We start from the raw sequence: 24545 nt of genomic DNA, 5'->3' as shown, positions 1-24545 counted from the left end.
GTCGCGAGCATAAGCTAGTACATGATAAACTTACCGGCAAGCTAACCCAGCATCTTTAACCATCTGATCTCCCAAAAACTCCGCCAATCTCTTCGCTGTGGAGATCGACGTGGACTTCTGCCCACCATAATCTTCTAGCTTCTTCGACATAGATCTATTTTCCGATATCAACTCAAACAGTTCCGTATCCGGCATGTTAGACCCCTTGCTGTATAACACATCGAGCCAATAGTCGGCTACTTTAGCGACTGCGCCATAACAAGATTTCAGGTCGTTCCCTTTGAGGAACGCTTCGAAAACAGAAGATTGGAATATCTTTATTAGTTGCAATTCACCGCGGCGTTTTACCTCGAAACCTGTTGAGTTCAAAAGATTACTTGGTTTCATCAGTACCCTTATTATAATCAGTACCTTTATTATAAATGCGAAGGTGTTTGTTTGTTGGTTTGTCCTTCAATCACGTCGCAATGGTGCAACGGATTGACGAGATTTTTTGCATGGGTATAGATAAAGACCTGGAGAGTGACATAAGCTACGTTTTATTCCGGAAAATCAAAGAGTTCTCCATGAACCGTGCTAGGAAAACCATATTTTGACATTGATACCGTCATTAAATGATTGATGCAGGCGATTCGCAATCGAGCCTCTGGTGGGTTGCATGTGAATAACGTTACCAGGAGGCACAAAATCGCACCTTTAGGGTTTCAAATTAAATTGTTAACCAATTTCTTAATAGCTCAATAAATATTAGCAGCTTTCTTACCTTTTAACTCAGCCAAAGAGCCGTCGAAATTGAAAACAGCGTATCGCTTCTTCAACTTTTTCCCTTCTTCCTTCGAGGCAGGGAGCACCATAGCGAGGTAGGGACCATCAACCTCGAAGAAAATTGAGTTTTCTGACCGCTTCTCGTATGTTTTTGTTACTGGGTCTACCAGTTCGTAATACTGATCGTTGGTGAAGTGGTCCTGGATGAATTAACGGATATTAGGCTGTATAAAAGATTAATTAATAACAAGGCAAAAAAAAGATACGAAACAAAACAATTATTTCACGTCATTACTACCCCTATTATAAATACGAAAGTGTGTCTGTTTGTTGGTTTGTCCTTCAATTACGTCGCAACGGAGCAACGGATCGGCGTGATGGTTGCATGGGTATAGTTTAAGACCTGGAGAGTGACATGTGCTACTTTTTGTCCCGGAAAATCAAAGAGTTCCCACGGGATTTTGAAAAACCAAAATTCACGCGTACGAAGTCGCGGGAAAAGACGTGATGACGTGATGTTCTTCACTCGTTCACATAAACAGTATAATCACCAACTACCAGCTATGCAAACAGACGATTCCTCCTTAGTTAGTAAAAATTTTAATATGGCTGTTAGAGGGGCGCCTATGAGGTGCTTGCCTAGGGCACTCTCGACCTTAAAACCGCCTCTGGCAGTAATAAAAGGTATTCAAGAACCTGCATAGCCCCGAAGTATAAGAAGAAGATAGGATTGAAAAATATACCATTTAAAATGTACCTTAACCATAGCATTCAGCACAGCATTAGGAAAGGACACGTTGATTTTCTTCTTCTTTTGATGGGTAGTGTGGATTGTGACGTTTTCGGGAAACGACGATGGTAAAATACACCAAATACCTGTTCAATAATAACAATAACGCTTTACAACTGTGTTCCTACTGAATGTTTCGATTAAAATCGTCTTTTGAATCTTTATATTATAGTTTGACCAGAAATATAAGAAATTTGCTCTGGCGGCGCCACTAGTCACTACCGATATTATAAATGCGAAAGTGTGGTTGTTGTTTTGTGTGTGTGTTGGTTTGTCCTTGTCGCAACGGAGCAACGGATTGACGTGATTTTTTCTACGGGTATAGTTAAAAACCGAAAAACTAGAGAGTGACATAGGCTCCTTTTTATTGCGGAAAATCAAAGAGTTCCCACGGGATTTTAAAAACCTAATTCCACGCGCACGAAGTCGCGAGCATCAGCTAGTATACTATAATATGGTCTATGGTCCCTAAGTGTAGGGTCTTGTATAAATTAGTTCCACGGGTTTTGTGCAATATGGCGAGGTATTTTATTATTCTGATCAGGCTTTACCATCAGTATCCAGTTCTAGCGGACGTCCAACTTGCTCGATGATTTCTCGCGCCTTCATAATAATGTTAGCGCCGGTGTAGCATACGATGCCCGCCATTTCCATACTGTGCCACCGAGCCCTGGCAACAAACACTTTTACAATATCAGCATCATGTTCGACATCAAATATACGTCAAATGACGTCTATTTAATTTTACTATGGAATAACTAAGTTTTTACGAAATAATCGGTCAACGAGTCGAACTCGCTCACGAAGGGTTCCATACCATCGTACAAGAAATAACATTTAAATTTTTTAATTTTCATGGCGGCTACCTTGAATTTTTATTATGTCTGCTGGTATAAGAAATATTCTGTAAAAATGTCAACTATCTACATACCTATTACAAACGGACTAATGGAGACGGACGGACAGCGGACGCTTAGTACTATTACCAAGCCTCCACTGCTCGTCCCGTTGGCAGTTGGCACCCTTCGGGTACAGAAATGTACACTTACACCCAAAACAGACAACTAAGAAATTGTTAGTGAAACTTACCCTCTCCTCATAACGTATCCATAAAACGAGTTGAGGATACACTTGTGGGCCAATTGTAGCGAGTCGTAGAGAACCTCTCGACTTTTGGCACTTTTGATTTCGGCCGCATCTCCACTAGCGACCGCATGCGTCACCATGGCTTTTGCCTGCTTGTTTAACGCCTTGTATTCGTAGCGTCGATCCCTGTTAGAAGAAACCGTCAAGACTTGAAATCTAAATCTAAATATATAAAAGAAAAGGTGACTGACTGACTGATCTATCAACGTACAGCTCAAACTACTGGACGGATCGGGCTGAAATTTGGCATGGAGGTAACTATTATGACATCCGATAAGAAAGGATTTTTGAAATTTAGTCATGATAAACATGACTAATATTCTTTAAACAAAAAAAACATTGCTCTTACCTAAAAGCTCTGACCGTGTCAACATAAAAGGAGTTCTCTTTCTGGCAAATTGTCGTCGTACGCACTTCGGTCCTTGTCACTTTAGTTTTCTTGTACGCCACTCTACAATAGTCCGCCAAGCGTTTCTTTTCATATGCAGCCTGAAACAATTATTATAATTCTGAGCATACAAGACTGAAAAATAGTGAAAACTAAATTTTAAAAAGGTACACTAATAAATATAAAGTCTAATGGCTGATACGTATTATAAACACCGAATTTTCTCCACAACTATCCACTGTCTTCACTTGTGGTTATGGTGATAGATTTTGAGTCATCAACCAATTACAAACGAAATTGATTTCGAATGTTTTTCGAAAACATTTTCGAATTTAATTTTGAATGGATTTTTGAAAACACGTTTGTGATTGGTTGGCCACTCAAAATGATTAACGCCCACCGAGTTTTTAGTCTCTGTCATTTGTACGGGATTACGTAACAGAGAGAGCCTATACTAACTTCTCTGCGTAGATAGAGTACAGTCACTGATATTTCAAAAAGAAGAATTGACTTACCTGGTCCTCTTTGGGTAAAGTGTGAAAAGCTCTCGGTGGTCCGCCGGGATACAAAGGCGGGAATTTTTCCGTTTCCAATTGCTGTTGGATTCTTTGGTATTCACTCCTAGTTGCTGGTACTATAAATAGGTACACCAAAAAATATCAAAATAAAGTAAAAATTAACTTATAATTATTATTCTCCCTTTATCAAGAATCACTTCTGAATCCAAGTAATAAGTCCAAATAGTATTTAAAGTTGGTAACTAAATAGAATAATTATCACACTAATATTATAAAGGTGAAAGTTTATAAGTGTGTGTGTGTGTGTGTGTGTGTGTGTGTGTGTGTATGTGTGTGTGTGTGGATTAACACAAAGGCTACTTTCCATTCCGTAAAAATCCATGGTTCCCGCGGGATTTCAAACATCCCGCGGACGAATAAAATATTATTATTTTACGAATTGAAACCACTGAGTAAGAAAAAAACATTATCAGAAAGCTTACGGAAATCTCCGCGCCACATCCACTCCATATGTCTCTGGCAGTCGGCGCCGGGCCGGTTGAAGTCGCACACTGCGCATATGCTAGCATTCACCATTGCAGATGGCTGTAACCTGCCGATATTTCCAAAAATAATTCAACACTTCATAGGACATGTTTTGCCGAAAATGTGCCAACCCTGAGAGCACACACTTGGCTCAGTGGTCTGATTGCTCAGCACCAACACATCCGTATTCACAATCATTACTATGAAATCTCACAGTGTGCTCGAACGCATAGTGTGGATTCCACCAATCAGATTATCGAAAATTGACGTGACAAAATAATCTGATTGGTGGAACCACACACTGTGCGTTCAAGCGCACTGTGAGACCTTATAGTAATGATTGTGAATACGGGGGTAAGATGTTTTTAATATTAGTATATGTGAATTCAATAAACTATGTATATCTGACTTGGTATGCGTTTTGGCGTTGCCATAAGCATACTGAAGCATACTGAGGATACTGAGGATATTGTTTTTTAAAGCAATCAATCATTCAATAGGACCATACGATTTCAGGCAACTTAAATTGTTTTGAATTCCACGAGATCACGTTAAAATTGTTTTGAAATCCATGAGACCACATAGCGGGAAACCATCCACTATCTAGTGGAACAAAAAAATTAGGGAAATCAAGTGGAGATTATTACCACAATTTACCACTTGATAAATTGTGAGCAAGTACTCCATTTTTGGGTGCAGCGAAAAAATCTTCGAATTTTGGGACAAAATTCAAAAAGGCCGAGGATAGAAAATGTGGGTCTATATCTGTATATGTTACAGATAATGATGATGATAACTTTCAGATTTTCTTTTGATAAAGTAACATTGTCAAAATTTTAGGTAGTATCACAACTTTTCAGCTATCGTTCCTTTTTTTATGCTTTAGGTCTTCTTATATCTAAATAATAAAATGTTTATCATCATCATCATGATCAACCCATAGCCTAGATATTTAATTTTTTGAAACGCACATAACTCCGAAAAGTTAGAGGTGCGTGCCTGGAATCGAACCTCCAACCTCCGATTAGAAGGCGGACGTCCTAACCACTAGGCTATCACAGCTTAACATGTTCATGAAACAGAAAATCTCTTACCTGTTGGTCAAAATAATATTAGGGTACATAGCTCCCACATCCAAATGGTATATCAACGGGTTCTCATCTCTTCTAGGATGATCCTTCATGTGCTGCAATTTGGCTTTTATTTCTGCGCAAACTTCATCAAAATTAGTCACTAGGTCTAGAGGTATGCCTTCTTCGACCTCGATCGCGTGTTTCATGGTTTTCTCTGTGTTCTCCATTAATTTATCTATAGCTGTGGGGACTATTCTGAACTTGCATTTGATGTCAGCGCGGAAAACGCCTGTAAATAAATTTCTACTTAGATACTAAAAAAATTGGTGTCAAAAAGTTAAAAATGTTTTAACAAACAATTTTTTTTAATTTTTAGCAAGGAACCCATTTAAACTTTTGTAACATTTACTAACATGTTGTATAGAAGCAAGCGTTACTTTGCGAAAGTCAATGAGGAACCAAAAGCTTAAAACACTCGACGCACGTTTTTTGGGGACTTTATGTGGTGTTGCGTGGTGGACAGGGCCCTCTTTCCCACTGGGCACAATGGCACTTGCCCAGGGCCCACGATCGATTGGGGCCCACTAGTCCCTGCCAGATCACCAAACTATAACAGACCGACCGATATTTTAATACCCAAAAACATATTTATTTCGATAAAATCAACGGTCAAAAATTTGTTTTTACTGATAACTCAAATGATAGAATATTTCACTCATGAAGGACCACTACTGGTGGTAGTGCCTATCGCTTGCTCGGTGGCTGGCTTTTCCTACATGTTTAGCAGTGGGAGGGCGGGCGGTGCATATTGCATGCTATATGTTGCAACATACAGATTTGTCTGTTTCAGCGGATCATAGCAGGTCAAGCTTTTGGTTCCTTGCTTTGTTTTGCTTACTAACCTGATTCAAGAGCTTCTACATGTCCGCCAACGTACGTCTCAGTTTCTAGCACGTGGCCGTCACTCGTCAGTTTGTTTAGTTCCTCCACTTGCTTGTTGGGGAACACGATGTTCGCATGGAATGCTTCTACCATGAGGAGGGACTCGCACAGTGTGCCCGAACCTTTACGGAGTACCTGTTTAACGGGCGGTCAAGATCCCATATCACAGAATACTTGTTAAAACCAGCTATAGCTCACTTCGCAAAAACGTTTAAATACATAGTGATTCATGTTACATCGTTTGATTCGACTGATAAGTGACATCAGCGCACATGATGTGAAAAAGCACAAAAATGGCAGTTTTTAAATTCAATTGATGGCAATCACACCCGCACAGCCCCCGCGCCAACCCGATGCGGGCAGCACGGCTGACGTACGGGTGTGCGGGGCGTCCCTCCACCTCATACCTCATACCTCCATTCCGACCTGTCGCGGACTATAGGTTAGAGCGCGCTTGCCTAGAAGATACCTATTCATTATTGTTTTGAAGGTACATATTTAGATTGTGCGTGGCATATACCGCGTGGTGTAGCATCTTAACCTGATTGCAGTTTTAATGCATTTTCATTACAGGTACCTTTTTTGATGCTATGACGATATAAATAATGGATTAAAAAAAAAAAAGTGCAGTCGAATTGAGAACCTCCTTTTTTTGAAGTCGGTTAAAAACATAACAAACTGAGGCGAATAGTGCGCTGGATGCGCCCATGTGAGCGTGTCGCGTCGTCTTAGTTTGACCGAAGTTTTAGGGTAGTTACCTCATCTGGTTCCAATGGGATGATGGTGCACAGCGCAAAGATGAATGGATGAACATACTTCATGTACAAATAGTATGTCGCTACGGCGTCGGATACTGAATAGTTCGATAGCACCTGAAACAATTAATGATTAAACGAACTTGTCTGTAAATGAAGTTCTATCATCTATATATACACCAGCTTCTGCTCGCGACTTCGTCCGCGTGGACTACACAAATTTCAAACCCCTATTTCACCCCCTTAGGGGTTGAATTTTCAAAACTCCTTTCTTAGCGGATGCCTACATCATAATAGCTATCTGCACGTTATCTGTACAGTTTGAGATGTACGTTGATAGATCAATCAGTCAGTCAGTCACCTTTCATTTTATATATTTAGATATATTATAAAAGGAATAGTTTTTGATTTATAGTGCAAAATGTCGAAGAAATACGACTGTAGTACGGAATCTTTGGTGCGCGAGTCTGACTCGCACTTGACCGGTTTTTACACTTTATTATAATATCATCGGGGGCTCAATATTGCAGTAGAATGATAGCTATAATGTCACGATCGCAATCACCTCCGATTGATGGGTTATAATGCATTGTTGCAACAAGAATACCATAAATTCAGCCAATCACAACAATTGAGATTGTAATAATGTTTGATGCAGTTTTTCCGCAATCGATCAGCATGTCTGTTCTACACCAAAAACTATTTGAAGACAACTTTATTTTGCTAGGAAAGTTATACCTGAGGTTGTTCAGCCGCCATCCGGCACATGTCTTCGGGGTCTAACTCGACTGGATCGTATCTCAGTTTCGCCTTAGCTACCGCCTTGAGACCTTGAGATCCAACTGGCAGATATGAATCTCTTTTCACCCAACTAAAAAAAATTGTTTTTAGTTCCCTTGGCGCTAATTTTCCCCTTTCCTATCCAACTAAGCGTTAGGCTTGTGCTTGGAGTAAAAAGGAGAGTTTGTAACATAGAGTCTGGTGATGAAGTCTTGGCAAAAATACAGAACACTTATTCCATTTCACCAGCTTTTCGAAATTGAGTCTTGTTTGGTCTGGTGGGAGGTTTCTGCCGTGGCTAGTTCAGAAAATAATGTGCATCGACTTTTAGAAGGCTCGGATTTGTAGAGCTTTGTCTCTGTCGTTGAGGCCGATAAAACGTGATATAGGTATGAGTGACAGAGACAACGCTTTACAAAGCTGAAATATCATTCTAAAGGCCGATGTACATTATTTTCTGCCGTGTATTGTACCACATACAATTCTAAACAACCTATAATATTTTGAAATAATGATTTAAATAAATACAACTGTTGCGTAGATTTAGCTTTAGGCCAGGAAGTAACGAATGTAACCGTCACTTACCGTTGTGCTGATGCGAGGACTGCTTGATATCCTTTGGGGTACCCCGTGCAGGACTCCATAGCGGCGTTTTAAGTACTGGTGGCGATGATTGATGAGTTGATGGCACAACGTTGCCGAAATTGAGGATTCGCACCGCGTCGGATTATGTGCGAATCATATTTGCGATTATTTGCGATGCAGCGGTGCACGCGTTGCAGCGAGGCGTCTGACAACATTAGTTTTTTTTTCTTAACGTAGTTGGCGCTGTAGGCGCACGTTCGGAAATTGTGACATATACATTCGTTTAATTGTTGTAAAAAATGTGAATTTGGAAAGAATGACAATTTTAATTATTTGTGCTTGCAGTTTTAGGAAGTAGAAAGATAAACGCTTGTTCTACGGAACATGCCGCCGACCTTAAAATAATGGGCTTATTTTAAAATGAAAGATACGCTACGTTAAACTACGAAAAAACTTAGAATCTACGATGAATGAGAAAAAACTTAGAATCTACGATAAATGCGAAAAAACTTAGAATCTACGATAAATGAGATAAAACTTAGAATCTACTTATGAAATGAGACTGTTAAATGTACACATAGTCTGTATACATAGAAGATAAAAGACTTGGACTACAAGTCTGGGAGAAAACCTAATACTGAGGAGTACTAGGTTACCTACTTGACGAAAACGCAACCCGTGCGCAGCCAGATACCACTGCAGTAGTAGTGTTAAAAGCAGCGAATCCGTAAAGGCAGTACGTTGATGAATGATGTTATGGTTGAATTTTGCTTGGTAAAATTTGAAATTGTGATTTTGTATGTATTTGTGACGAACTAAGGAGTATAATTTTGTAAAAAAGTAATATTGTGACTTGCCGCCGACCATGCAAAGCCGGGCGGTATCGACGGATAAGCTGAGCTCGTCCTGAATGGATCCTGTTTGTTGTTGGTGTGATTCGAAATGCTGCGATAAATGTATTTGTGAAGGTTTTGGTATGATTTGTGAGGTAATCTGGTAAGTTTTATCATCTGTACTTGTGACAGTTGAATTTGAAGTAGATGTGTGGAATTGTTCAACACCGAGTTGCTGAACGCAAGTCTCGGTGCTGAGGATCGTTTGAGATCCCTTTTCGGTTAAGGAGTGAATGATGTTAGAATCATAAGAATTTGAATTAATTGGCTTAGTATTTACTAGCGCATTAGTAAGATGAGTCGTTGTATTTAAGATAATTTTAAGTTCTGAATGCTGAGAAACTTCTGTAGAAGGTAGTATGACCTCTGACAATGAGGTATCATTATTATCATTGATTTGAATGAAAGATTTGCGTTGCTCTAAATTTAAATTATTAAATGATTTGTACTTATTGAAAGTGTGTGATTGATCGTTACGAAAATCCCCACTGGATTTAGGGTTTAAGTTCGTAATACTATGAGATGTTACGGCGGGCTCGCTACGCATCGGAATCGAAATGTCATGAATGTTAACATCGCACTCTGGGACACGAGATAACGTTGAATATGCTGCAGTAGCAGATCGCGTCGATGAGTCAGCATGGACCGAGCCGCCGACCGTGCAAGTTGCAGCGGTGGGCTGGTGTGAATCACTAGACGCAGTCGCGAAAGATGCGTTGTTAATGTTAAATTCGAGTTCTCGGGCGCGAGATGCCGTAGGACGTTCTGCTATTGTCGGTTGTATCGATGAGTCAGCGCGGACCGAGTCGCCGCCGACCATGCAAGTTGCATCGAGCTGGCGTGAAGCACCGGACGGGGCCGCGAAAGATGCATTGTCTGTACCGGTGGACGTCACTTCTACCGATTGATCCTTACCGTAACGATTTATTAACATATGCAAAGCCTTTTCATAGTTTGAATCGGTTATGGAAAGAGATTTTATGAGGTCAAATGGTTCGTTACGTAATGACGAAAACAAGTACCAAAAACGTTGAATATTCGATAATTCTTTACTTTCGTGCACTAAAGAATAGAATAGATTATAAAATGCGTTCCATTCAGAAACGTTGCCGCTAAACACGGGTAAAGAAATTGTAGGTAAGTTCGATGAATCATTATAACATAAAGGTCGGGCCAGATGAGCCGAACTACCTTTTCTTGAATTATTCTTTAAATTATCTAATGCATTTTGAACAACGAAACATAAGCTATCAAATTGATTTTGAATTTCCAAATGATGTTGAGGGTCAAAAACACCCTTTTTTGTTAAGTGTTTTTCTATTTTACCTTGAATGGTGTGAAATTGTCTTTTTATATTATTTAAGTCTTTAGATCGGACTTTAAACTCTGCTTCGTTAGTATAAATGCAGTCAGCCATGCGTTGAATGCTGTTAAGAGGAACTTCTCGTTCAAACGTTAACAATTGGATCGCTTCCATTTTATAACTATGTTTTGATATTGAATATAAATAATTAAATTGATGTAAATATTAAGCACGAAAATACAAATGTGGAATCCTATTGTGATATTTGTCTGTCGGTTGATGATGCTAATAATGATGATGATGTGTAAAATAATTGTAAATGGCACGTAATGCCTGAGTATGAAAGTGGTATGATGTCTTACGTGTGACAGTACGTAATACTGCTTGCTTGTTCGTAAAACAAAGGCAAGACGTAAGTAAGATAGTGTAATTGGCACGTAATGCCTAGGTATGAGAGAAGTAATATGATTTGTGTATGGAAGTTACGTGTAACAGTACGTAATACTGTTTGCTTTGTTCGTAAAACAAAGGCAAGACGTAAGTTAGGGCAATCGATATGCAGATGAAATTGTCATGTTCGGAAAACAATGACAAATAACAAATACGGAATATAGTGCGAAATACTACTTGCCTTGTTTGAAGAAACAAGACAAACCGTAGATAGACAGTGAGATGTATATTTCGATTTTATGAACGTAATAACCGACTGATGTGGACCTACCTTTATGAACTGCAATGGCGCGAGCGAGCGAACGAGTTGATTTCAACCCGCGTTTTGAAAAATTAAATGAAATTCACGAAATATGATATTATTTGTTGAAATATTGCTTGAAATAGCTAGAATATGATAAATGAACACTGTACGCACTAGTATTATCGAAAAATAATACGTAGTTTAAGAGAAATAACGATTGGATTCCGGTCGGTATGTAGGTAGGTAATTGTCACTTGTGGACAAGGGAATTTTACGATAGATATAATGAATGCCAGCACAAATACTTAAAAGCCATGGTAATTAATTAGTAATCCGGTTCGAATATGTTGCGTAGATTTAGCTTTAGGCCAGGAAGTAACGAATGTAACCGTCACTTACCGTTGTGCTGATGCGAGGACTGCTTGATATCCTTTGGGGTACCCCGTGCAGGACTCCATAGCGGCGTTTTAAGTACTGGTGGCGATGATTGATGAGTTGATGGCACAACGTTGCCGAAATTGAGGATTCGCACCGCGTCGGATTATGTGCGAATCATATTTGCGATTATTTGCGATGCAGCGGTGCACGCGTTGCAGCGAGGCGTCTGACAACATTAGTTTTTTTTTCTTAACGTAGTTGGCGCTGTAGGCGCACGTTCGGAAATTGTGACATATACATTCGTTTAATTGTTGTAAAAAATGTGAATTTGGAAAGAATGACAATTTTAATTATTTGTGCTTGCAGTTTTAGGAAGTAGAAAGATAAACGCTTGTTCTACGGAAATCTGAGATAATAAACGTAACAGAGATACAAGACTAAATAGCTACTTCTCAAAGAGGTGTGATCATGTTGAGAAGGCTTACCACAAACAATCCATATGCATGGCTGGTCGGCAAGCATATGTACCATCCCTAGCGGTCATCTTACTGAAGCCTATCTCTAGCTTCATGTCTAGGCCTAGGATCGCCGCTCGCGCCTCCACGAATGGCCAGTCGAAAAAATCACCTGCAAAGTTTTGTAGATCTTAGAAAACTTTTACTGAACTTTGGCAAGCAAGAACTTTTACTGAACTTTGGGAGTAAGAACTTTTACTGAACTTTGGCGAACAAGAACTTTTACATAACTTTGCCGAGCAAGAACTTTTACTAAACTTTGGCGAGCAAGAACTTTTACGGAACTTTGGCGAGCAAGAATTTTTACTGACCTTTGGCGAGCAAGAACTTTTACTAAACTGACAAAGTTCAGAGCAAGAACTTTTACTAATACTTTTACTACTAACTTTTACTAATTAAGTAATTGATAACAGCGAATTTAATTTTAAAGTAGGGTCATCTTATTATTATGGAATTACAACCTACCATTGTATGTTACAAAGATATGCGGTTTCACATCCATGATATGATCAAAAAACTTTTGAATCAGTGCCAGTTCATTTGGCTCATTGAAAATTATAAACTGCCTGTAAGAAAAACAAATGTAAAAATGATAAATTTACAAAAACAAATAATCAAAAATTATTATTTTTTTAAACTGAAAAATAGTAATCAAAGCAATAGAATATATGAAAATTATTAGAAAAGAGGCTGTGTATACAAAAACATCTCTACAAACTCCATTGTGCCGATTTTGTGCACTTTTTAGTAGAACTTTTTAATTTGATAATTTCTATTTAATTATATAAAATAAAAGGTACTCTGATTATATACTTACCCTTCAAACTCTGGTTTAGGCGTGTACTCAAAATCTTCAACATCAACAGATATAATTTCCCTATTAGTGATCAGATACCCCTGAGCGTCAATCATATATGATATCATCATGATTTGATCAGTCTGCGAGTCTGGGAACTTCAGTGGTAGCTTAGTTGTCTCAATATCAAATGCTAGGACTATGGGGTCAGGTCGCTCTATGATGTCTTCTCGTTTTGTGAAGATAGGTGTTTCTGTACCCCTACTTTTGACTGTATACCATGTACCGCAGAATATTTTCAAGTCAATTGATACGCGGACGTGGTAAGGCACGTCGTGTTCTCTGGAAGAAAACTTAATCAATTAGTGTGGGAACTTAAGTAATTGGTTGGGAAATTCAAGTAATGGGTCTGTAAACTTAAATAATTGGTCTAAAGATATAGGTAGTTACTTTGTCTTTAAATAGAAGTTCTGGAACTTAATTAATTCGGTAATTCGTGTGGGAACTTAAGTCTGAAAAATTAAGTTTTTGGTGTGGAAACCTTGGCAGTTGGTTAAAAAGCTAAAGTAATTGGATTGGATATTTAAGTAATCTGTATGGAAACTTAAGCAGTTGGTCTGAAAACTTAAGTAATTGGTGTGGACACATAATTAGTATGGAAACTTAAGTAATTGTTCTGGAAACCTAAACAATCCATCAGTGAACATATTATGCAGTTCTCTAAAAACTAAAGTAATGGATCTGGAACTGGATTTATCTGTTTTTTTCTTAATTGCTATTATATTACAAACCTAATTGCTATTATTTTAAAACTACAAGTTGTCATTACTGCTTTGCTAATATAGCTTCTCTGTTAAGATGATATTGGTATCATCTTATATTCAAAGTCAGACAAAAATAACATTCTCACCTTATATCTAAAACATTGTCCATATGATCAGTAGTTTTCTTAGCATGTTCTATTGCAGCAGCACTTGTCAGTGCGTTAGTCAACATCTCAGAATATATTGCATCCTTTTTCTCTCTTTCCTTGTTTTTGTTTACAGCTGTTAATATCTCCTTTCGCACTTTCATCATCTCATTCTGTGATATGAACGATAGTTTTATGTAACGCTGCCTCAAGCCTGATAGATGGTTGAGCTGAAAACGTTAAAAATGATGTTTAGCAATGGGATTTCTACTGAGTTACATTATTTTAACACTGCAAATGATCATCTTTTAAATATATAAAAGGAAATGGTATCTGACTGACCGACTGATTTTTTTTTTTAAATTAATCAACGCACATCTCAAACTACTGGACGTATTGGGCTGAAATTTCACATGCAGATATCTATTATGACGTAGGCATTCGCTAAGAAAGGATTTTTGAAAATTCAACCCCTTAGGAGGTGAAATAGAGGTTTGAAATCTGTCCCCGCAGACGAAGTCGCGAACACAAGCTAGTTAAATATAAACAGTATTCAAAATATCTCTTTACAATTTCATTTCAACATTCCATATAATTCAAAGACTTTTTGGGACCAACTGAAGTTAAAATATCCCATACATCTCAATGAAAAAAATAAATAAATATTGCAACAAAACTTAATGCTGGCCTTATCTAATTACTATACAAATCATGCCCGCATGGAAAAAATGAGCCAGCTCTTGTCACCAGATGAGGCAATTAATCGCGGTGAAATGTATAATTAATTTCTATATTCTTTTATTTTTATTAGTATACATTCTATCAGGTAAAAAATAACTGACCATAAATTTGCATAGTGAGGGATTCATGGATCTATTTAGTGGTTTTGAGTCAACTTTTTCGTCCTAGTTTATCTTACTAGTTCCTACCGCACAGTAGGAACTATGAAGGTACAGTACTCATGAGCAGACACCACCTCTTTTCTGTCGTCCAGAACACTTTTTACCAGACCTTAAACCTAAGAATCGAAATATCGTTCTCTTAGTGAGTTGTGTGCAGAAGAATCTGGGAACCCACCACATTATTATCCCAAGAGAACTCCTGCCATTTTGTGATTAATGAAAATAGGAGTTACCACCCTCAGCAATAAGGAATACAACCATAAAGAATCTATACTGTAGTATATTCAATAGATATTAAATTACCAGATCCAAGTCCTCCTTCTCAATAATTTCAATCTTGTTAATGTTGTTCGCAAACTTCTTAGACAAGTACTGAACAACTTCTTGTTCACACTCCTTCCTCGGCAGTACTAGGAAATAGGGGTGAAAGGTCAGTGACACTTTGAACCTTGAGCCATCCATCTCAATGAAATAGTAATCCATAGCTGCAACCAATCTTTTGTCTTCATCTAGCACCTCTGCCTAAAATACAAAGTTTAAATAATGTGTTTTTTTGTACTAGAATTTTGTAGAGTGTGCTCAAAAACTTCACAACCTTGTTCCTCCTTCACCATTCTACCACAGAAGAGCAAGAAATCGTGAACATGGCATGCTTATGTGGTCGACATTAAATCAACTAGCACAAAATTCTTTTGCTTTGAAGGTACTTAAGAATAACTTAAATACCTACCTTCAAAGAGTGAAAAGGCATCTTCTAGGTAAGCACACTCATTCTAGACCTTGCCATTGCATTTTTAATATGATTGTTGTAAAGTGCAAGCCTATCATGCAATAAAAAATTTGATAAAGAATTATAAATTTGAATAAGAAATTATGGAATGGATTTGTCTTATTTATGTTTGTATCCATAACAATATGCAAATTTCTGGAAGGAATTCAGTTTCTTCATTCAATCAAAGCTGTGATAGTCTAGTGGTTAGCATGTCCACCTTCTAATCGGAGGTCAGAGGTTCAATTCCGGTTCAACCTCTAACTTTTCAGGGTTATCTGCATTTTTAGTAATTAAATATCACTTGCTTTAATGGTAAAGGAAACCATTGTGAGGAAACCTGCATGCCTGAGAGTTCTCCATAATTTTCTCAAAGGTGTGTGAAAACTACCAATCTGCACATGGCCAGCGTGGTAGACTATAGCCAAAACCCTTCTCACTCTGAGCACTCAAGTGCTCTGTAGTAAGGCGGCGCTGTGTTGATCATGACGTTGATTCAGTTTCTTAAATTGCTTGGACTTAAATTAAACTTACAGTGTGCATATTAATCAGGTAACCCGTCCGTTCTTTAGCATCTCGGACTCTGTCAAATCCATATTTAGAATCTATTTTATCGTTGTCCAAAGCCACGCGAATCCGTGATTCAGAAGATTCCTCCCTAGAATATTTTTATTAATGGATTTTATTTGTAAATAATTTGTAAGTACTTATAATATGTTTTCGGATGATATTTTATTATTTTCGTTAACTAGAACCAAAATTATACGAACCTTGGTCCAGACGATGTCCCAGCATTCTGTCTGTTTGCATCGTTCTTATTTGCTCTATATTTTCCAGTATTTTGTAGAACCATTTTGTAAGCGTCCAAATGATAATTGCTTTATCACTTATTTTAAAACATTGTTTTTAAAACGTAAATAAACTAATTCCAATGAATTATCAAAGTATAGAGAAGTTTGTCCATGTACAGTTAATTGTCAAAATGTAATATTTTCGCGCCAATTTGCCAGAACGGTCATCATCTAGTAATATAGTAGATAATCTATGGTCATCATTCATCCAAGATCCAAGGAACATAAATATAAGTGTGACCACATGCGACAAGGCTCTCTTGGCGCGTGGCAAAAATCAAAACTAACTGCGATATGTAGGTATCTTTGGATACTCTTTGTTGGCGGGCGGTTTATCGAGATCAAAGAACTGGCGGCATAGATTATCTACTATATTGGTAAAACGTAGTGATTATATACTCTTTGGTTATTGTTGATTGTAGGTCTGTGGCACTTGCGTTTTTGGCGGGAAACGCGAAGTGCGCTTTTTAATTGAAAATTGTTAAAAATATAGTTTTTGAGTGTAAATAGTACATTATTTTGTAAATAGTTTTCGTTAAACTGTGGTACAATGCCGTCAGATAGTGACGGCTGTGATTTGGAACCAGCAGCGGGCAAAAAGAGGAAGAAAATGCAAAAGGAGAAACCCTCTGAAAGTGATGGTGCAAAATACAAACCATTTATAAAACCAGGGTATCGCCGGGCGTACGGCGATACTAGTACCAATTCAGAATTCCCTGTATACGTAGAAAGCACAGAAGATATCAAACTAGGAAACAAAAATCCCCTAGTGGTATCCAAATATTTTAAACAAGTAAAAGGTGTAAGTGAAAGTAGGCGCATAAACGCTACTAAAATTATGCTTGTCTTCAAACAAGCGACAGCGGCTAATGACTTTTTGAAGCACGAGTGCCTTTCAGTTTATAAACTTCGAGCGTTCATCCCGGCGTCCTCTGTGGAAAGGGTAGGGGTGGTTAGGTTTATTCCAAAAGAATCTAGCAATCAGGAACTATTCAATAAACTCTCCTCGGAAAGTGAAGTAATAGGTGTAAAGAGATTTTTGAAAAAAGTGGGAGAGGAGCTAATTCCTCTCTCCACTATCAGTGTAATTTTCAGCGGTACTAGTCTACCGCAGTATATTTATTTGGACAACTGGAGATACAAAGTTTTCACTTATGTTCCTCCTTTGATGCAATGTTTTAAATGTATGAAATTTAACCATTATGGGAAAATTTGTAAAAATCAGCAAATATGCTCACGGTGCGCTGGTGAGCACCATTACAAGGACTGCACGACGGATACACTGAAGTGCAGCAATTGTGGGGGTGCGCATCTTGCAATATCAAAAACGTGTCCTGTAAAGGCAGCGAGAATGGAGAGGAACAAAAAAGAAACCTACTCAAAAGTAGTTCAAATAAGTAGTGCGAGTTTCCCTCCACTCCCAAAGCCTCAGAGCCCTCAGACATATGAAAAAAACCAAACTACATACTCACAGCCTAAGCAAACTACACAGACAAAGACAGAAATTTCACACAATGATATTGTAAATAACTCTAAGCTTTTAGGAGCCATAGTAAACACTTTGGTTACAATAGGGAACTCTAATAATATTAAGACTACTAATCAAATCAAAGAAACATTTTTAGAACATTTAAGTAAAATATAATGGATTCTCACCTAACTATTGTGCAGCATAATATCCAAAGTATTAACAATAAGAAACCCTTGGTTAAAACATTTTTGGAACAACATAATATTGATATTTTGCTATTAAATGAGACCTGGCAAAAAAATACAAGTAATCCTATTAGATTTTCAGGATATAATTTTGTAGGAAAAAATGCAAATAATGAACATGGTGGAGTAGGCATTTTATTAAAAAATACATTAAAATATAAAATATTGCCAACACAATTTTATCAAGATGTCCAGTCCATAGCAATTTCTCTAGAAACTAATATAGGTTCCGTGTCGATTCTATGTGTTTATTGTCCACCTAAAAATAAAAATAACAATTATTGTAGAATTAATAAACTTAAAAATATTATTGCTAGCTTACCAAAACCTTGTATAGTCTCAGGAGATTTTAACGCGCATCATATTGCTTTTGGGTGCAATTGTACAAATTCAAGAGGCAAAACATTGTTTGAAATTTTTGATGAACATGACCTATGCCTGTTAAACACAGGTGTATCTACTACAGTACAAAGACCTAATGCAAATAGCTCTGCTATTGATGTGACAGGGGTGAGTCCCGTACTAGCACCTCTATGTGAATGGTCAGTAGGTGACGATCCTTTGGGTAGTTACCACTATCCAACATTTACAAAATTAAGCCTAGTTCCATCTAAATATTCTGTCAATGACAAAGTAGAGAAATTTCTATTTCATAAAGCAGATTGGACCAAATATTATGCAAAATCAGAGGAGTACTTTAAAGGTATATCTTTTGATGAAAAAGATCCTTCACAGTCGTATGATAAGTTCTGTGAAGTTTTAAATACTCTTAGAAAAGAATTCGTTCCTTATGTAAAAATTGAAGGTCCTAGACTTTTTAAAACTCCTGCTCCTTGGTGGGATGAAAACTGTGAAGTTGCTGTTAAAAATTCGAGAGAAGCTTTACAGTTATATAAAAGAAATGGGTTGATGGAAAATTACATTAATTATAAACAATTGGATGCACAAAAAAAATTAATAATTAAGGATGCTAAGAAAAATAGTTGGTACAAGTTATGTTCAACATTCAATAGATATACTCCTATTACTCGAGTATGGAATTATATGAAAATGTTTAAACGTATTAAAAACCCACCACAGCATAAAAATGATGTATGGATTCCCGATTTTATTTCAAAATTTAAACATGATAACAATAACACAACGTTAAATACCTCTGTTTTCGAATTTAATAATGATTCTGACAAGCATATGTTACTTTTAAAGCCTTTCACTTTTGCAGAATTTAATATAGCACTTAAATCAAGAAAAAACTCTACACCCGGCTTAGATAACATTCCATATATAATGATTAAAAAATTGCATAAATTAGGTCAATTAGCTTTACTTGATATATTTAATAGGCTATGGGATAATCAATGTGTTCCAGAGAGTTGGAAGATCCAATGTATAGTACCGATTTTAAAACCTGATAAATCTTCATCTGATTGTAATTCATACAGACCAATATCTCTAACATCATGCATAGGAAAATTATTTGAACAAATGCTGAAACTGAGATTAGATTATTTTACAGAAAAAAATAAATTATTACCTACATTCCAATACGGTTTCCGAAAAGGAAGAAGTGCTAATGAGAGTTTGACATCATTTGTATCGGATTTAAGAAGCTGTAAGTTATCAAAAGATGCTGCAGTATGTGTATTTTTGGATATAGAAGGTGCTTATGATAATGTTGATTTAAACCAGATTATTACTTCTCTTCATGAAATTGGCATTCCTGGAAAAATGTTAAAATGGCTATCAAATTTTTTAAATAACAGAAAGTTTTATGTTAAGTATAATAATATACTTCATGGACCTAACTCAACAAGTAAAGGCCTTATGCAAGGTGCATCATTATCTCCAATTTTATACAATTTATATACCTCTCAAATTGAGAAATATGTAACAACAAAGGATGTAAAAATTTTACAATTTGCAGATGACTTGTTATTATATAGTGTAAATAAAAATGTAGAAATAGCTGTAAATAATGTTAATTCAGCATTGACTCAGGTGCAAAATTATTACCAAAACACTTTAAAATTAAGTATTAATACCTCTAAAAGTTCATGCATGGTATTTGGTGGACCAGTAGATGTAAACATTAAATATAATAACTTAGATGTTCCAATTGTAAGAAATAAGAAGTTCTTAGGAGTAATTTTTGATACAAAACTAAAATTCGATGCTCACATTAACTACATTTGTAAAAATGCATTAAAAAGCATTAATCTTATTAGATGTTTAGCTGGTACATTTTGGGGTTCAGATCCCAAAGTTTTGACTTTGTTGTACAATAGTATGGTTAGAAGTCATTTTGATTATAGTTGTCTTGCGTATATGCAAACTAATCCATCGTTGTTGAAAAAATTGGATGTCATTCAAAATATAGGTTTGAGAATAATAAGTGGAGCAATGCGGTCTACACCTATTAATTCAATGGAAGTAGAAACATGTATCCCTCCTTTGCCGGTGAGACGTGTTTATTTGGCTGAAAAGTTTTGTTTGAAGCAACTATTCGCTAACTCTAACTTGGTAAACAAATTATTACTTCCACAGGATTTATTAAAAGTTACTGAAGCATCAATTGAAACTCTACAACCTACAGCGGAAGCACTTCTTTCCGGTAAAGGACCTACTATGTCAATGATTATGACTTATATGCATAGTATTGCTAGTAAGATAAATGTGAATGACGTTTGGCCTATGTATGATTGCCACTATGATGTAATAAACCTCGAAAATAGAATACACATCACTGATATTAAATCCAATTTAGACTTCCTATTGTTCATTGAAGAAAATTGTAAAAATCATTATAGGATATATTCGGATGGTTCTAAAAATGAGAACTTTGTAAGTTCTGCTTTTTATGATTCACAGTTAAAAAAATGTAGATCATATAAATTAAACTCTGACTGCAGTGTGTTTACTGCTGAATGCGTGGCCCTGTTCAAGGCATTGGAATATATCAAAGAAGAATTAATGTTTAAAATTAATAACTATGTTTTAATAACAGACTCGAAAAGTGTTCTTTTAGCTATAAATAATTTTAATTTTAGTAATTATAAATTAGTTTATATTATTTTCCAAATTAAAAATGTACTACTTAATTTACAACAAAGGGGAATTAATATAGAATTTGTTTGGGTACCCTCCCACAGAGGCATAACAGGAAATGAAGTCGTTGATTCTGCTACAAGAAAAAGTAATTTTTATGAAGATTGTTCAAGTAGCATCAAGGTGCCATTTACGGATTTATGCAATACAATTAAAATAAGACAAAAGAAATTGTGGAGTGAAGTGTGGGATGTGACTAATAAAAATAAAGGAAAATGGTATGCGGAAATTCAAAAGGAAATACCAATACAACCATGGTATTTCAAAACGAAGTGTGAATCTAGAAAATTTACATCATTAATGAATAGACTGAGATTTGGTCACTGTCTGGTGCCAACACACCTGAATAAAATAAAAATACTAAACAGTAAAAAATGCAACTATTGTGATTATGAGGAGGCTGATGTTAATCATATGATACTCAAATGTCCAGCTTTTGGCATACAAAGACTTATATTAGCCAGTGATCTAAACACTATAAATATGGAACAAAAACAAAAAATTGATTTTCCCCGCCATGTAAAGGACTTGTTGTGTAAAACGTCATATTTTAAGTCTATTTTTAATTATATAAGTAATACTATAAATAAAGTGTAAAAACGTTAGACTAATTAGTTATAAGCAATTTTGTATTTTTAGAATAATATTTAGTTATAAGCAATTTTGTATTTTAGAATTTGTAAATTTTTGAAAGGCCTTAAAGGACTGTTATCCAGGGCCGTAAAATAAATTAAAAAAAAAAAAAAAAAAAAAAGTAGGTCTGTGGGTTGTGTGGTGGGTGGTTTGTTTGGTGTCTCCCTATATACACCAAATTGGTCTGTGACCAATACACTGTAGTCTGTGGTTTGGTGGATTGGTTATGTTTTGGATATTATTGTTTTTTGTAACAAATATTGGTTTTATTGATCCATATTAGAATGAAATCTATTTATTAAAGGATATGTATAATAAGAACTAAGCGTCAAGTATTATTGAAAGTCTAGAAGTAGTAATTTTACAATTCAATTATGGAAGATACAGCTTACTCTAGAAATGATACAAGAAACTTCGACGTGAGTATTTCCGATACACTAGCAGACTTTGAAAGATTACGCATATCAGCACTTACAAATGCAGCCGAAATAAGCCCCTTCGTTAAAGAAGTCACCATTGGACCTAGGAGCACTTCGAAGAAACTAAAGTCGAATGTCAACCGAGCACAGACTCCGAATGCACAAGAGACCATCGAACCTATCGATGATAAAATCAGTGACGATTTACGGTATACTTTAATACTTAAAGATTATGAGTCGAGGCTTCAAGAAAAGTCAGAGGTTTGCTTTAAAAATTTAGTTGAAAAAATGATTACATCTTATGCAGACACTATACATGGGTATTGGAAGAAACATGGTGATGAATATAAACAAAAATCTTTAGAGCTCAAAGCTAGAAAACTACAACTGGTCAAGCAACTAAGAGAGAATGATAATTTAACAGTACTTGAAAAGACGAAGCTAGATGAGCAGAAAAGTCAACTGATTAACCAACAAACAAAAGAAAACATGAACAGAATACTGGAAGAAGAAAACAAGTCAACAGCAAGATTTGCATCCATTGTAGACAGTTATACAAAAATATGCATCTGCTTTAATGAAATAACTAACCTTGAACAATTAAAACCACAAGCGAAAGACATTTTAGATAAATATGTTTCAGCAATAAATACAATTGTGGGAAATATTAAACTAATCATGGACTTTTGTAAAACTGGTTCCATTACTGACAATGAAGTGAAACAGGCTGAATTATTATCAATAAAAATTGAAAACATTAAACAGAGAATTATTGATGATTTAACAGAGGTTAGGCAGCAAGAAGCACTGAAGAAACAGAAGGAAGAAGAAGATGCAAAGCAAAAAGAATTAGATGCTAAACAAGCACAAGAAACAAAAGCTGCTGAAGATGCTCGCATCCAACAAAAGCTTGCTGAGCAAGTCAAAAGGGCCCAATCCATGTTCTACTCTGATAGAAACTATGCTTATTATGAACAACTTAAAAAATTCCTCGACAATTACGAGAGCAGTTATAAAGATCTTTTAGACAATACCAGCTTGAAGAAGTTTAGATTTGACTGCCAGAAAGCTGTAAATACTCCTGTAAATGCCCTATCATCTGTTAGCGGTACACATATGAGGGATAAGTATGACAAATTAGCTCAACTTCTTAGAGGTGAAAGAGTCAAAGTATTAGACACATTTGTTACTGCTACACAGCATCCTCAAGGTCTCAATTACTGTACAGCTCTGTTAGCAAAGAAGATAGTGAGACAAGGAGATCTATTAGTCTCCAGCAACCCTGAAGCTGCATTCCCTCTTGCAGCTGTAGCTGTTGCGCTATGGTCACAGTTCCCAGATTTTGGCAAACTACTAGAAGCCTATTTTCATAAGTTTTGTCCGTATTTAGTGCCAATGCTGCTTCCTCAGAAAGAAGGCCAAACTGACAAAGAGTTTTACATGTCCAGAGGCTACACATACAATGATGAGGGTGCTGTGGAAAAACAAGACAAGTTTTTAAAGCGAATGTCGGGTATATTCAGATTAAATTGCGCCATTTGGATAGCAAAGACGCCTAGATTTATAAACGCCTCAAACCCGCATGGATTGCGTTATGCTTGGCAGTGGTTAGCATCTTTTATAAATCTAAAACCAGAACCAGATATTAGTGCCACTTTGATACATGATTTTTTTACAGTATGTGGTTCAGAATTTTTGAAAAATTATAAGAAGCAGTGCATTAAAATAATTAAATTGCTAAGTACAGAGTATTTAAGAATATTGCAAAACATTGATGAAGGTGGTCCAAAAACAAGATTTGAAGTTTTTTTACAGAATGTCTTGAAAACAGGTCATATTCCTCCACCAAATGGTTTATTGCCACAAAATACTTGGTGATTTGATGTAAACTGTTTGTTTCATTGACATAATAGTAATTCTATTGAGTAATAAAAGCTATAGAGAGAGATCCAGCGCGTGCCACACCTTCATTATTTTATAAAAGATGGTAATTTCTCTACATTTGTCCCCAACAGGGAGGAACAATCAGTGACTATGATTCTGTCAAAGAATGAAGTCTAATATTAACATTATTATCTGTTATCACCCAAAGACAACATGGTCCAAACTTTATAGTTGCTGATCATTCCTCCCCTTAGGACCCAGTGTTGGGGACAATATGCAGAGAAACTTTCAGCTTTTATAGAATAACGAATGTTGGCACGCGCTGGCTCTTAATCCATTAGATCTTTTATCTGAATTTTTTTTATCTGAATAAATTATTAGTGTAAACATGTTTTAAATGTTAAAGGAAATGAAATTAAAAATGCATTATGATGATTGTGATAAGAATATTTGTTTTATTTAAAGGAAGAACAACAGCTATATAAATAAGTTTTTTTTTTTAAAGCCTCT

At 36.3% G+C, this 24545-nt stretch overlaps 2 protein-coding genes across 3 annotated transcripts in view; one reads left to right on the top strand and one right to left on the bottom strand.

Annotated features, from left to right (window-relative positions):
* The window catches only part of PolE1 (DNA polymerase epsilon catalytic subunit 1), a 35016-nt gene extending 18661 nt beyond the window's left edge, over positions 1-16355 (bottom strand). For both annotated transcript variants that reach the window (XM_034978135.2, XM_069504417.1), the window contains exons 1-19: positions 16198-16355; positions 15962-16085; positions 14962-15180; positions 13757-13986; positions 12868-13188; positions 12516-12616; positions 12021-12162; positions 7641-7773; positions 6906-7019; positions 6108-6282; positions 5227-5494; positions 4090-4199; positions 3605-3723; positions 3051-3190; positions 2645-2827; positions 2107-2225; positions 1523-1641; positions 764-965; positions 35-356 (exon numbers count right to left, since the gene is read on the bottom strand). In XM_034978135.2, coding sequence (XP_034834026.1) covers positions 35-356; positions 764-965; positions 1523-1641; positions 2107-2225; positions 2645-2827; positions 3051-3190; positions 3605-3723; positions 4090-4199; positions 5227-5494; positions 6108-6282; positions 6906-7019; positions 7641-7773; positions 12021-12162; positions 12516-12616; positions 12868-13188; positions 13757-13986; positions 14962-15180; positions 15962-16085; positions 16198-16280 — 3224 coding nt within the window. In that variant the 5' untranslated portion in view covers positions 16281-16355. The remainder of the gene's footprint in view (positions 1-34; positions 357-763; positions 966-1522; positions 1642-2106; positions 2226-2644; positions 2828-3050; positions 3191-3604; positions 3724-4089; positions 4200-5226; positions 5495-6107; positions 6283-6905; positions 7020-7640; positions 7774-12020; positions 12163-12515; positions 12617-12867; positions 13189-13756; positions 13987-14961; positions 15181-15961; positions 16086-16197) is intronic.
* Positions 16356-21926: 5571 nt separating this feature from the next.
* Gle1 (nucleoporin GLE1) lies at positions 21927-24476 on the top strand. The gene has a single exon (XM_034978140.2). The coding sequence runs from the start codon at positions 22107-22109 to the stop codon at positions 24027-24029; it is 1923 nt and encodes a 640-aa protein (XP_034834031.1). The 5' UTR covers positions 21927-22106; the 3' UTR covers positions 24030-24476.
* Positions 24477-24545: the final 69 nt, after the last annotated feature.

Source organism: Maniola hyperantus, chromosome 18 (genome assembly GCF_902806685.2).
Source record: "Maniola hyperantus chromosome 18, iAphHyp1.2, whole genome shotgun sequence".
NCBI lineage: Eukaryota > Metazoa > Arthropoda > Insecta > Lepidoptera > Nymphalidae > Maniola > Maniola hyperantus.
Note: the sequence above shows the minus strand (reverse complement) of the source record. Positions and strands in the feature narration are given on the sequence as shown.

Excerpts from the sequence above, each read along its gene's own strand:
- Gle1 (XM_034978140.2), top strand. The coding sequence starts at position 22,107 with ATGGAAGATACAGCTTACTCTAGAAATGATACAAGAAACTTCGACGTG.